Source organism: Cherax quadricarinatus, chromosome 10 (assembly GCF_038502225.1).
Source record: "Cherax quadricarinatus isolate ZL_2023a chromosome 10, ASM3850222v1, whole genome shotgun sequence".
In the NCBI taxonomy this organism is placed as follows: Eukaryota; Metazoa; Arthropoda; class Malacostraca; order Decapoda; family Parastacidae; genus Cherax; species Cherax quadricarinatus.
The window spans coordinates 7,244,949-7,259,220 of NC_091301.1; the positions used below are offsets into that span (position 1 = coordinate 7,244,949).

General features: G+C 36.4%; 1 protein-coding gene across 4 annotated transcripts in view; it reads right to left on the bottom strand.

Annotated features, from left to right (window-relative positions):
• LOC128687914 (serine-rich adhesin for platelets) overlaps nt 1-14,272 on the bottom strand; it is a 44,114-nt gene that overhangs the window by 14,510 nt on the left and 15,332 nt on the right. For all 4 annotated transcript variants that reach the window (XM_070083593.1, XM_053775510.2, XM_053775507.2 and 1 more), the window contains 5 exons: nt 12,622-12,805; nt 9,537-9,666; nt 8,101-8,242; nt 4,458-4,688; nt 1,390-1,579 (listed from right to left, as the gene is read on the bottom strand). In XM_070083593.1, coding sequence (XP_069939694.1) covers nt 1,390-1,579; nt 4,458-4,688; nt 8,101-8,242; nt 9,537-9,666; nt 12,622-12,805 — 877 coding nt within the window. The remainder of the gene's footprint in view (nt 1-1,389; nt 1,580-4,457; nt 4,689-8,100; nt 8,243-9,536; nt 9,667-12,621; nt 12,806-14,272) is intronic.

Genomic DNA, 14,272 nt, shown 5'->3' on the forward strand with positions numbered 1-14,272 from the left:
ACATTAAAAACAATTAGGCTCAATATAAGAACCGAAGTAATGATCCTCATATGACTGCTTCATACTTATGCAATGCATACACTACCTTCTTATTCATAAATCAAAATTTTTAGGATAGAATTTTTCTCATTGTTTAGTAATCTCTCTCTTTCTGAATAATGCATAATCAAGGGTAATAGAAATATTGAAAATGATGAATAATTAAGCTGTGCCATCTTTGATTTGTTTGAAACCAATATTCAAGATTAGAAAAGTTTTCGATCTTAAAATTTAGAACCTTTATTTTTATTTGGAAAAAAAAAATCTAAATTTCAAGGATGATTACAAATTCAAAATATTAAAAAAACGACCTCACTAATTTTAAAAAAATCCATTTTGATATTTTTCAATTAAAATTTAGTATTTTGCTCTTACACAGATTATATACCAAATTTATATAGATCATTAAAAAATTTAGAAAGTATTTACTTTTATTTAGAAAATTTCAAAAATAGAAATGTTCCCATTTTAAAGTAGGAATTTTCTCTCTTATTCAGAAAATTTTGAATTTTGGAGATGATTGTAAAATCATAATTCAGTTTCTAAATTTGGGAAAATTTAATTTTTTTTTTTTTTAACAAGTCGGCCGTCTCCCACTGAGGCATGTACAATTGAACCACAAAATTTGTGAGCATCACATTCACATGCTTCACTTATTCAACATTTTTACTGAAGGGCTTCTTTGCAAAAAAACCCAGTTATTCACAAGTTCTTTTTTGGATTGCTGCTTGTCTCTGCATGGCAGCACATACAGTTCCCCAATATGTGTGTGGGAGGAGGGGAAGGAAGACGGGTAAGGAGGGTTGGGGGAAGGATGGGGTGAGAGGTGGGATGATAGGTGAGAAGAGTTGGGGAAGGGGGGAAGATGGGTGAGGAGGGCTGAAAGGAGGGGGTGGAAAGATGGGTGAGGAGGGTCAAAAGGGGTGGGAAGATGTGTGAGGAGGGTTAAAATAAATTATTTATTTTTGAAGAGCCATATAAATACAATAGCCATACATTCAAAATGATTACATATTGATTTTGTGATATTTAATTGAGATTTAATAGTTTTTAAACAATATTAGTAAAGATGGTGGCAGAAGGGAAAGGGTGGGAGGATGGGTGATGAGGTTTGAGAGAAGGGGCAAAATTTGAAAGTCTGTTCCATCTATTTCAAAATGGATCCTTTATTGCAACTTCTTCAATAATATAATACCAAAATGCCATTAAAAAGTCTTTAGCAATTTTCCATGTTCTTCAAAATTCTTAAACACATGAAAGTGGAAGAAATATTTGAAAGATTTTTACCTAAGAAAAAAAGCAGAGCTACAATAAACACACAAATAGTTAATCAATTTGTGTTATACGCACTAGAGGTGTGGGGCAGAATGTGCCTGAGGGATGATAGCTCCACTTGGGTAAGTGATCGAGCATCTCCAACAATGCAAGAGATCATGCCATTGGATGTGCTGCTGCCACTACTGCTGTTGCTGCTGCTGATCATTGCACTGCTGCTGTTCACATTTGACTTTTGGCTGCCCATCTGGCTGCTTTCTTCATTCTAAAAGTATCATTAACAGTGTTGCAAATAGCTATGAGAGTAAGAATTTCCCTTTACTTTTTCTATTATTTACAGTATGATGCTGCAGCAAAATTTTGATAATTTCAGAATTCTCTTCCATATTAACTAATGGCATTATAGTATATTATGTCAAAGTGGTTTAAAAATAATTTTGAAACTATTTCATTAGAAACAAAATATTACACTAAGATTCCTGTCATTTAATGTCTTCAACCTGGTCCTAGTTCAAGTCTGCCTGAAATACTGTGCATAACTAGAGCTTCTTTAATCTGTACACAATTATACTGTTATCTCAATGTCATAATATCTATGTGCTAGATGCATTTCTTTCACTTTGGGACTGACAAGAGGTATCCTCAGTCCCCTGGAATAATCAAACGAGGAATGGGAAAATATCCTCATGCCAGCACGTGATTGGGTAGTTAGTGGAGAATGAGAACCATCAACAGGCATAGATACAGCAAGAATTACTGAGAAGTGGATGGGTGGGACAGAAAAGCAGAAGCCCTGAGTGTAGATCAAGCCCTCTGTTCAAGAGACATGAAGGTAAGTCTGGAAAAGAAGAAGCACAATTCACTTCCAACCTCAGCAGTGCCCTAATACACTCACTCTAGTGGACTGCCTCACTAGAAGTCCCACCTTTGACACAGACTGATTTTTTAACTAATCTATTTCGCCAATTATGATTTCAACTTTATAAATATGCAATAATCCCCACCTCCAGTAAAAATATCTACAATAGTTGCAGCACAGTAAGATTAGCAGTCCCCACTTATATTCACTGTAATTTTAACCAAATATTCTGAACAAGTCATCCTCCTACTTGAATATGCTCTATGTGCCAAGCAAAAATAAGTTGATTACTATCCTCCAACATGCAGGAGAAAGTTAAATGTCTATTTTTTTTTTTTCAACTAGTCGGCCGTCACCCACCGAGGCAGGGTGATCCAAAAAGAAAGAAAATCCCCAAAAAGAAAATACTTTCATCATCATTCAACACTTTCACCTCACTCACACATAATCACTGTTTTTGCAGAGGTGCCCAGAATACAACAGTTTAGAAGTATATACGTATAAAAAATACACAATATATCCCTCCAAACTGCCAATATCCTAAACCCCTCCTTTAGAGTACAGGCATTGTACTTCCCATTTCCAGGACTCAAGTCCGGTTATATAAAATAACCAGTTTCCCTGAATCCCTTCACTAAATATTACCCTGCTCACACTCCAAAAAATAATGTTCTCCAAGTTATTGAGAAGTTTTTATCAAACAGGTATGCAGCACAATGTTAATGTAACTTACTGAGCTAAAAGTAATCTAACAGTTTATTACTAGTTTCATAAAGGCAATATCAGTTTATGGAATTCCAATACTGAAATACATGCAAAAATAAATAAAAAATATAAAAACAAAGAAACAAATTTTTAGGTAACAAATTAATTTTAACCCTTTGACTGTCGCAACCCCCAATCCTGAGGTGTCTCCTGGTGTCGAAAAATTTAAAAAAAAACAAAAATTATTTTTTCTTATGAAATGATAGAGAATCTTTTCCCGATTGTAATGACACCAAAAAAACGAAATTTGATGGAAAACTGACGGAATTATGCTCTCACGAAGTTAGCGACCTCGGCGCTGTTTACAAATCGGCGATTTCGCCCACTTTGAACCCTATTTTCGGCTAATTCCATTGTTCCAGTCGCCCAAACTCATAGCTATTTCTTTAGAACTCCATTTTTTCTATCGATTGAGTACAAGAAACTGCCCATTTACCGATTTCAACTACCTAATAATGTGGTCAGAAATTTGCAATTTGGCCAATTTCACGAAAACTAAAAAATATGACAATTTCAAAATAAGGTCCAGAATGAACAATGCAGACATTCCTGGCTCTAAAATAACATTTTCTTTGATCATCAGTCATGTCTCCAGGCCCCTCTGATATTACTCTTGCTTTCTATTTTGAATTTTTATTCAAATAAAAAATAGACGACTTACTATTATGCAGACTACTGCAATACTGTAATAATTGTATAAATAACATCAACCCATTCATGACTGCATATTAGAATGGCTAGTTGGACATTTATTGGACAATGGCATCATTTGTTTACTTTTGAACATTGGCAAAAATCAAACATTTCCCCTAATTTGAGCTCCATTTCTAGGTTCTTTTTATAGTAAAATCAATCAAAATCACCTCTATTTCTATAATATGTTTTCCATTCTATCAAATGAGACCAAGAAAACGAGTATACAGCCATAAATACCATACGAAAATAGACCACAAAGTCGGCATTTTAATTAAAAAAAACGGTCAGTTTTTTTTTTCTCATTATGCACTGCGTGCTCCAGGATTTTTTTTATATGGTGCACACTGACCACACAGACCCATTCTCTCACATGTGGGCCTACCAGCTTTCTCCTGCTTGATTTGAAGCCGCTAGAATTTATTTTTTTTTTTTTTATTATCACACTGGCCGATTCCCACCAAGGCAGGGTGGCCTGAAAAAGAAAAACTTTCACCATCATTCATTCCATCACTGTCTTGCCAGAAGGGTGCTTTACACTACAGTTTTTAAACTGCAACATTAACACCCCTCCTTCAGAGTGCAGGCACTGTACTTCCCATCTCCAGGACTCAAGTCCGGCCTGCCGGTAGAATTTATGAGTATATATACGTCAAACACGGTACCTCGTAAGACATATATATACGGCTGCGACAGTCAAAAGGTTAATGGTAAGTACGTATAACAAAAATGTTTGCGATTTATCCAATTTTTTTTTTTTACATTTAGTGATGCATCAATCGGATGGTGCTCCTACACTCTACAGGAAACGTAGCTTCTTACTAACTTGTCGTGCCACTTGAAGAAGTAAATAATCCAAGTTGTTTTTTGCTTGGTTGTCATCGTCTCTGTCTCGAGGTTTCTTGTTTTTAATGGAGATGTTAATGTTGTTCTTAAAACAGTGGTCCAAGTTATCGCAACTAAAGGAGCCAATTCTTGTATCAAGCTCATTTAAGGATCCTTTTATTCCCACTGTCTCTTCTTCTATATCCTCCATTTCAGGAACAACCTGCAACAACTGTGTATTTGGGTTATTTTTGGCCATCTCTATGATTCTTCACATTACATATATTATTTTAAAACAGAAAAAATAAGAAAAATATTTCTAAAACAATTTCATAAATAAAATTATGTATAGAATACAAAGCATTAACCCCTTAACTGTGGCATATCTAGAAATTAAAGTTCATTTATGTGGCAGGATTTTGAAAAAACAAAAAAAAAAAATCTGCATTTTTTGAAAGCTTGCATTTTTAAGAATCAAATAAGACTAAAATGAGTGAACTCTGATTAAAACTTAAGATTTTATGGTATGCTGAAGTTGACAAAAAAAAAAACAATCACTTGTCAGCAACAGCAAGGTAAATGTGCCAGTGGTACTTATGTTTTACAATTTGCTGATGCCAAATTATGATTGTTTTAAGCTTTTCATTGTTTTAATATTTAATACTATGTACACTACTTTCTTATGATATTAGATGTTGTAATACTTCAAATATGGGAAAATACATAGCCCCACAGAAAAATATACAGTATAAATTAAAACAAATAATTTTTTTTCCTATTTGCTTTTACTGCTCTGATCTTCTAACACTATATACAATGGATATCTATGATATTACAATTGTCTCAAGGTGCAATACTCTTCAAAACATGAAACTAAGTCATACTGTTGGACTATACTGTGTTATTTATTTATTTTTATTATCATACTAGCCGATTCCCACCAAGGCAGGGTGGCCCGAAAAAGAAAAACTTTCACCATCATTCACTCCATCACTGTCTTGCCAGAAGGGTGCTTTACACTACAGTTTTTAAACTGCAACATTAACACCCCTCCTTCAGAGTGCAGGCACTGTACTTCCCATCTCCAGGACTCAAGTCCGGCCTGCCGGTTTCCTTGAACCCCTTCATAAATGTTACTTTGCTCACACTCCAACAGCACGTCAAGTATTAAAAACCATTCGTCTCCATTCACTCCTATCAAACACGCTCACGCACGCCTGCTGGAAGTCCAAGCCCCTCGCACACAAAACCTCCTTTACCCCCTCCCTCCAACCTTTCCTAGGCCAACCCCTACCCTGCCTTCCTTCCACTACAGACTGATACACTCTTGAAGTCATTCTGTTTCGCTCCATTCTCTCTACATGTCCGAACCACTTCAACAACCCTTCCTCAGCCCTCTGGACAACAGTTTTGGTAATCCCGCACCTCCTCCTAACTTCCAAACTACGAATTCTCTGCATTATATTCACACCACACATTGCCCTCAGACATGTTATCCTAGGTTAAATATTTGTTATAAACTGAGGCTCTGGGAAATATCCTGAGTTATATAAATATAATGCAATTTCTGTGTGTCCATATCAGATGTGTGTCTTCCAAACTACATACTGCAAAACATATATTTACAAGGAAATCTTATGATATTACATTTGTTTCAAAGTGTAATACTCATGGAAATAAAATCACATTTACTATAATGGGTTACTTATCCCAAGTTAAATCTACATAGTATGCTCATTGGCTGAATTCCACTATTACTGTTACAAAAGTGTAATAAATCCAGAATGAATAAGGCAAACAAGTTTCACACCTTGTTTGCTGGTGGTAGGGCAACAGGCTGGCTTCATTGTTTACTTGCAATAATTAGGCAGTGTAACCCCATAATGAACTGTGTGGACCTGCCTGGTTTTAGATTTTTTTTCAGACATGAGGAGATTGTAGGAGACCAAAAACTGATGAGCTGAGGTCAAAAGTATTGGCAGGTGGCACATTTGAAGGAACAAAAAATTTTGCGTACTAGTACACTGAACACAATCATCACCTGCGTACAAGTATGCTAGCCAGTTAAAAGTGTTAAATATACTGCATGCTAGATACAATTTGAATACATCAGAGGAATCTAGGAAAATATTCCTAGTTCCTATCCCAGTATGCTTACAATACGTACAAACAATTCCACACAGATCATAAAAAAAAAAGACTCCCTCATTATTTTCCTTCCTACTTACCCTCTTCCTTCCCATCTTAAGAGTATAATCAAGCCCTCCTAGTACTACTATCTACCTGTGAATATAAAAGAAATGCAGTCTGTTTATCAACTCAAGATTCTTCTTAAAAACCACTTACTCAACCACAAGTAAATAAATACTGAATAACTGAATCTCATAAACATATAGTCTGTGACCCTATCAAACTTATGTTTTTTTTAATTACATTACCTAATAGAATACTCCATTCTCTTGAATGCACAGTAACTCATCTAATGACCATATGACCTGTTTCTGAACTATAAATCATTGATTTTACTCGATCTGATTCGATTATATTATACATTGTTATGCTACTAATTTGTACAACTTTAATGCTTCTTATTTGAAATACTAATTTGTACTTCATGTTGTAATTTGTTTACTGTAATTTTTACCACTAAATATATCATTGCTTAGTTAATCTTAAGTTAATTTTAAGCCTGCCCATAATGCTCTGCATACAAGGGGCTTTTGGCATGTACACCCAATCACTATATTTCCTTGTACAACTATGTATCATGTCCAAAAAATAAATAAATAAATAAATAAATAAATAAATAAAGAAAAGGAGCTGATGAGGAGATGCATGGGAGATGCACTTCTTTCAAAGATAATGAAAAAAATAATTAATTAAAAGGAATACTATCTAACCAGAAATTCAGGCAGTGGTTTGGAGGGATTTGAGGAAGGTAGTTGTGATTATTGCCCTTAAATTGGCCAGGTTCAACCACACAAGAGAGTTTTCAAAGCAGCAAAGGGGAAAAGGAGAAGCCTCCTTATGGAGAGAGAGTTGAACTGATTGATCATGCACTAGATGGAGAAGATACAAAAGCACAAATGGAAGAGGTGCAAATTCTCTGCTGGAGCACAGAAAGATCCCAGAGATGAAATCCAATTCTGTCTTGAAAATTATAAATAAAAAACATTGGCCAATCCTGTGCTGACCAGTGTAGAAAAAAGTCAACCCCCTTCCCCCCCCTAAGGGGAAGTAAAAGCCCAAAGTTGGGGTGGTCAGGAAATGCCAGATTCCATCAGTGGCAAGTGTAATCTGAAGCTGAACATACACAGGAAGGCCTGCAAGAAACTGAGGCAGTGTGGCCTAACAGCATGCAAGCAAGGAAGTCTGAATGAATATTGCAAGTCCAGTGTGTCAGAAATTGCAAATAAATCATGGTGCATTCTGAAAGTTTCAGATGCCATCCATCCATCATAAACATGCGAACAACACCACGCAACATGGGATAAAAGGAGGCTACTGAAAAGAAAGCGTGCACGCAGACCTTAATAGGGCCTTGAGGAGTGAGAATCAGTGTAAATTAGGTGGATCCCTAGTGATAACAAAGCATAGTAAAACTATGTTTAACATTAACAGATGACAAAATGGTTTTATATTACCTGTGGATTCTCTGTGATAGGACTTGATATAATATCAATGAGTCGGGAGAGAACTTGTTTACAGGTGAAACGCTGTAGAGGATCCAGTACCAGCAATCCACGAATCACATCTTTGGTAGATTCTTGAACAGGCTTATCTCCTCTGTATGAAGACAAAAACTTAAATATGTATTCCTTAAACACACTGCATACAGAGTAATTTTTTAACATTCCCAGGTTGCAGAGCACTGCAACAGGCCTATCTGCCCTTTCACATCTGACTACACCAGCCTCTTCTCCACGTTCACCTGACACACTACTCTCCTCCCTACTATATAGTATAAATGAGTTAGACACGTGCAACACTTGCATATCTTTACCATTCACCATTCTCCTTTGTATGGACTGATGAAGCCACTGTGTGGGAAAATGTTTCCTCATTAAAGATACCCAAGTGTTGTACATCTGTTTGACCCTTAAACGGTCCAAACGTATATGTACGTTTACCTGCGCAGCTTCCCGAATATTTTGAGAAAAAAAAAACAATCGTTTTTTAATAGGAAAAAAGAGCATGTGGTACCCAGGCATCCCCAATTTTTTTCATATGGCACACACTGAGTGTGCACACCCATTCTCTCATGTCTAGGCGAATCAGGCCTATCGTGCCAATGTTGAATAAATGACAAATGAAACATATATATACGCTTGGGGCGCTACGCGAGAGAACATATACGTATATACGTTTGGACCGTTTAAGGGTTAATTTAACAACCTGTCGGTTCTCTGAACCGTTCATCTACAGTATAAATGAGAATGTCTTTGATTCCCTGGATTCCCTTGCGAAAGTTTACTACACAAGAGAAAAAACATTATGTATCTACATTAATAATTTTTTATAGCTTCTTTCTGGCAAAAAATCCCTTAAAGTATATAACAATAGTGATCAGGGGATTAATACTAACCAAAATAATGTTTAGAATTTACAAATAATTTGCCAAAAAGGAATAGAAAACTGTACAAATATGAATGTAGATGATGAACTCATCTCCAAAATAAGTAAGGAAGATCTCTACGAGAAGACTCAGATAAACTAAGAAGGTGAGGTGATGGATGGAGGATAGAACTTAATATGGCAAATGGCCACAAAATGGAAGTGGAAAAAAACAAAAACAAGAGGCCACATGAGATATATAAATTGTGAGTAATCATAAATGGCAAATTGACAACAGATTATCATATAAATGAAATTGTAAGAAGCATATACTATATGTTAACACAGCTTTTAGATACAAGGGATCCCTGACCTAGAAATACCAGAGTTAGGTTCAGGATTACAAAGGACTTATTATTAAGTTGAAACACCAGTAGCATAACTTGTGTGACAAAATATTACAAGCTTTGCCCCTGTAGCTACAGACAGGTTATTCCACTTCATCTAGAATTTCTCTCTCACTCACTTAGGAAGTGTATATTGTGCAGCTTTAATTTTTCGAAAGAGTTCTTGTGGAGAAGCATCATAAAATGGAAAGTGTCCATACAGCATTGTGAACAGCACCACCCCTAAGGCCCACATATCTGAGGGTTTGCCTGAAAATAAAAATGAAGATTTCATATATTGTACACCAGTCATACAAAGATTGATGTACAAATGTACAATTAGTTACTGTATGTGAAAGCGATGAGAAAACCCAATAACTAAAAAAAGAACATTAAATAATAAATTATAAGTGAGGTAAGTCCTTTCAGTTCATGTAAAATATACTAAGCATGAACTGCAAGTGCATAGTTAACAAAAATAACAAATAATGGGATGGTATAATGGATTGATAAAATAATGTAATACATGTACATACAATATAGCTGCCAATAAAAAGTTTGCAAAACAATGCATAAAAAATCAAAACAGTTAAAATACCTTTATTTAACTATCATCTTTCATTACTTTGTAATCCTGTCTCACATCAAATCACTTAGTTTCCATTAATAAGTCAGATGCATGTTAATTCATACATTTTTCACAGCCTCCACCAACTCTGGGATGCTGGAGATTTGGTGCTTTGCATTTTGGTGCTCTGCATTTTGGTGCTCTGCATTTTTAATCAAGCTGAGGACTGAGTTATTACCTGGCAACTCCAAAACAGGAATTTCATGCTGTTTCAAACAATCCTTGCTTTTTTGCTGTGGTGGCAGGAGGCTACATCATATGTAAAGGTGCTGGTGTTATAAATATGGGAATAAGTAAGAGGCCTCTAATCAATGACTTCCAAATATTTTTCCCCATTCATATGTCACCCTTAAGCAAGAAATAAAGATCACTACGGCTGCCACTGCCATTGAAACAGTCACAAACCATGATCTTGGTGGGGTGTTTAACTGTTTTGACAGGGAAGTAATGGTAGGCTGATGAGCCCACTTTGAAACATTCCTGATAACACAAAAAAAGTTGATTCCTCAGTAAACATAATGTTCCTCCAATCTTCGTACTATTCACAAAAACCAATGTTAGCTTTGTGCCTATTAGTAGTGATAAGGGGTTTCCTGGCAGTCCTGTGACATGGCATCCTCAGATCCTTGTGCAAGTGATGTTGGAAAATGCACACAGCCACATTGCGATTCTTATTCTTTAGTTCCTGAGCAGTAACTAAGGTTTAGCATATCTTCCTTTTTCAGAAGAGCATCAATGTATTGGGTGGTCTTCCTGAGCCAACAAGACCCTCTTTTCCTAATGGAAGTGATGCCATGAAGCAGGTTGCTTGTAGCTTCTTATTAGGTTCCAGACAGACTGTGGGGTGCATCCTATCTCCTCAGCAATATTCTTCACAGAGACTCCCTCTTCCTTAAGTGATGACATTAGTCTTCTCCTTCATATAAAGTATTTAGTGACCCATTGTAATCCACAGGATTAACTGCAGATGGCAGCAAATGTAGATACTCAAATGTAGATACTCTTCAGGTAAACTATAGCATAAAGGGACAAATGGTGAGTGTAACAACAGCTTTCTCTAACATAGCCAGTGGGTTATTGAGAATTTTGTGTTTCTGTTTTTGACATAGGACTATATCTAATTCATTTTCTTTATATGGTTGGAAACACAGGAATAGTGTTTAGTACTCAAATCAGCAGCATTTTATTCTTTTGCATTTCAGGGCAAAAAACTTGTTTTGTGGAAATTGCATAAGGAAAGAGGAAGAGTACAATACTGTACAGAGTGGAAGCCCACCCATCTTCAGCCAATGTAAAATGAACTTTCTCTGTAAGCTGAACCTCCAAAAAATTTAACCAAGAAACATAGCTTGATTCTGCTGATTCTTGGAAAATCTTGTAAGTGTAAAAAAGAGGTTACTTTCTAGGCTCTTTGGTCAACCAAAGGAGAGCAACAAGCCAGGTGGTTACAAATATTAAAAATCTAACACAAACATGTTATTTTATTCAATATTTAAATGGAATTTCAACATAACAGTGATACTATATACAGCCTCTCTTCACTTAATGAAGGAGTTCTGTTCCTAAGACCATGTCAGTAAACAAATTCATCACTAAATGGGGAGCATACTACAACAGTAGTGGGTTTGTGTCAGCCATCTTTGATATTGTTTTATTGTCACCTTTTCACCATCTATAACACATCTGGTATATTTTTAAATATTTATACAGCAGTGTATTGTATACTGTAATAAACAGAATAGAGGAAATCGGCTCTAATATACATCATATTTAGGTATGCGTACTGGTCAGAGAGCCCGTCGTAAGTCCAAGTCATCGGTAGACGAGTACGTCACTAAGTGAGGAGAGGCTGTATTATATGCAGTCTTTAGTTGTCATATTTTTATTCAATAAACAACGTTAGTGCTGTACAATACCTTCTTCTTCTTTCAACAAATGGGCCCAATCCCACTGAGGTAGGGTGGCCCAAAAAGGAAAAACAAGTTCCTCTTTTAAACTTTATTAATGAATACAGGACAAGAGGTTACTAGCCCCTTGCTCTCTGTACAACATTTATCATCTAGATATTCAAAGTTTCATGCATTTTCATATTTTGTAAAAAATTTAGGAACTAAGCCATTACAGGTTACTGAACTTACAAACTTCTTAACACAATACACAAAATAGCCAGCACATAAGAGAGTGAAACTTACGATGACCATCACATACAACTGTGTGTATCATTGAGGCCAGGGTCCCCTCACATAGTTGTACACCATGAGCTCAGCTCACAGAATGGAAAATTTTGTCCTAGATATGAGAGAATGGGTCTGCAGAGTGGGTGTGCACAGTGTAAAAAAAAACCCTGCCCCATGCAATCCACGAAGGGAAAAGCAAAACTGTGTGTATGGTTTAAAAAATGGCTCTGAGGTGGTTTTTTTTTTTTTTTGTATAGAATGCAACTTGCATTGTTGAATATATGAGAAGAAAGTACTTAGAATGTCTTTCTTTATTTCACCTGTACAATTGTCATAAAATATCAGTGACCATTTCAATGGGTAAAGAAACAGAAGTCAGAATACTTCTATTTATTAATATAGCATTTTCATATAACTTACCTAAATAAGGTTTGCCACTTAAAACATCGGGTGAAATATATGCAGGTGAGCCTCGCTGGTCACGGAGGCGATCTTTCTCAGACGGAAGATGTTGGCCCAAACAGAAATTTGTAATTGTGACTTCCCGTGTGGTTCTATGTAGCACTAAGTTCCCAAGTTTCAAGTCCCGGTGAACAATATTTTGCTGAAACAAAAAAAAAATGTCCTTTGTAATCTTGGTATAGCACATGAATTCGTGTTGAAAGTAGTTTATATTACATTAATATTATTACTGTAGTAGGTTGGTAGACAGCAACCACCCAGGGAGGTACTGTATTACCGTCATGCCAAGTGAGTGTAAAACGAAAACCTGTAATTGTTTTACAGGTTGGTAGAATTGCTGGTGTTTTTTTTCTGTCTCAAAAACATGCAAGATTTCAGGTACGTCTTGCTACTTCTACTTACACTTAGGTCACACTGTGATGTAGTTCAACTGGGCTTGTGAGGTCACTAAGGGACACCTAATTTAACCAATTATATGGTCACACCTTGCCTTGGCAAATAGCTGTCAGACACACCTTTCGGCTTAAGTCTGAAGTGTTTTGTTCTTGATGGTGTCAGATCCCGGCGTCAGGTCAAAACACGTGGTGCACACCCCATTGTAGGGGGGTTGCTTGAAGGACCATATAAGCTCAAGGAACAGCTAGAGAGGGGGATTCGGGCGGAGTTGCTGCCGATGTGCAGAGCTGAGCAGGAGTCGAGCGGAGCTCTGGCCTGTCAGCAGAGATGAGCTGGAGAGTCTCGGGAGGAGATTCTGTTGGAGACATTGGGCAGAGTACTGGCTTGGTGCTGTACTCGTGCTGTGTAGGTCCTGGGACCTGTGGCTAGTGTGTGTGACTTAGTTTCTGTGGTGAACTGTCCTCTGTACTATATTGCAAGTTATATTCTGTTTTGTCAGTTGATTGTATTCCCTGTTTCACTGTTTATATGTACCATTCCCATTTAGCTAAACCCCAATAATGTTCTCCTGTTCCCAAATATATTATTGTACAAGGACTTAATAATAAACTGTGTTTGAATAGAATAGTAATATTTATTGTCCCCTTGTTTATTTATTCTTTTATTCATTAACTTATTTAAAGTAGTGAGAGGGTGAGTAGTGTGGTGGTAGAGTATTGAGAGGTGATGATGTAGTCACCAGTGACCTCACATTGCCTCCGCTGCTAATCGCTCGACTCACATCCCCTGCCTACTGCCTGACTACTCCCTCCAATTACTCACATATTCCTCAATGATCCATTCGTCCCATATATTCAATATCTCCCCTACATGACAACACTACACATACATGTACACATTTACATATACACACTCATCTGAATTTTCTTTGATTTTATCTTAATAGTTCTTGTTCTTATTGCTTTTCCTCTTATATCCATGGGGAAGTGGAATAACAATCTTTCCTCCGTAAGCCACATGTGTTGTAAAAGTCAACTAAAATGCCGGGAACAATAGGCTAGTAACCCCTTTTCCCATATAGCATACTAAAAAGAAAAAGAAGAAAACTGTCAAAGTGGGATGTTTGAATGTTCGTGGATGTTGTGCGAATGATAAGAGATGATTGTGGATGTTATGAGAAGCTGGATGTCTTGGCTTTAAGTTATACAAAGCT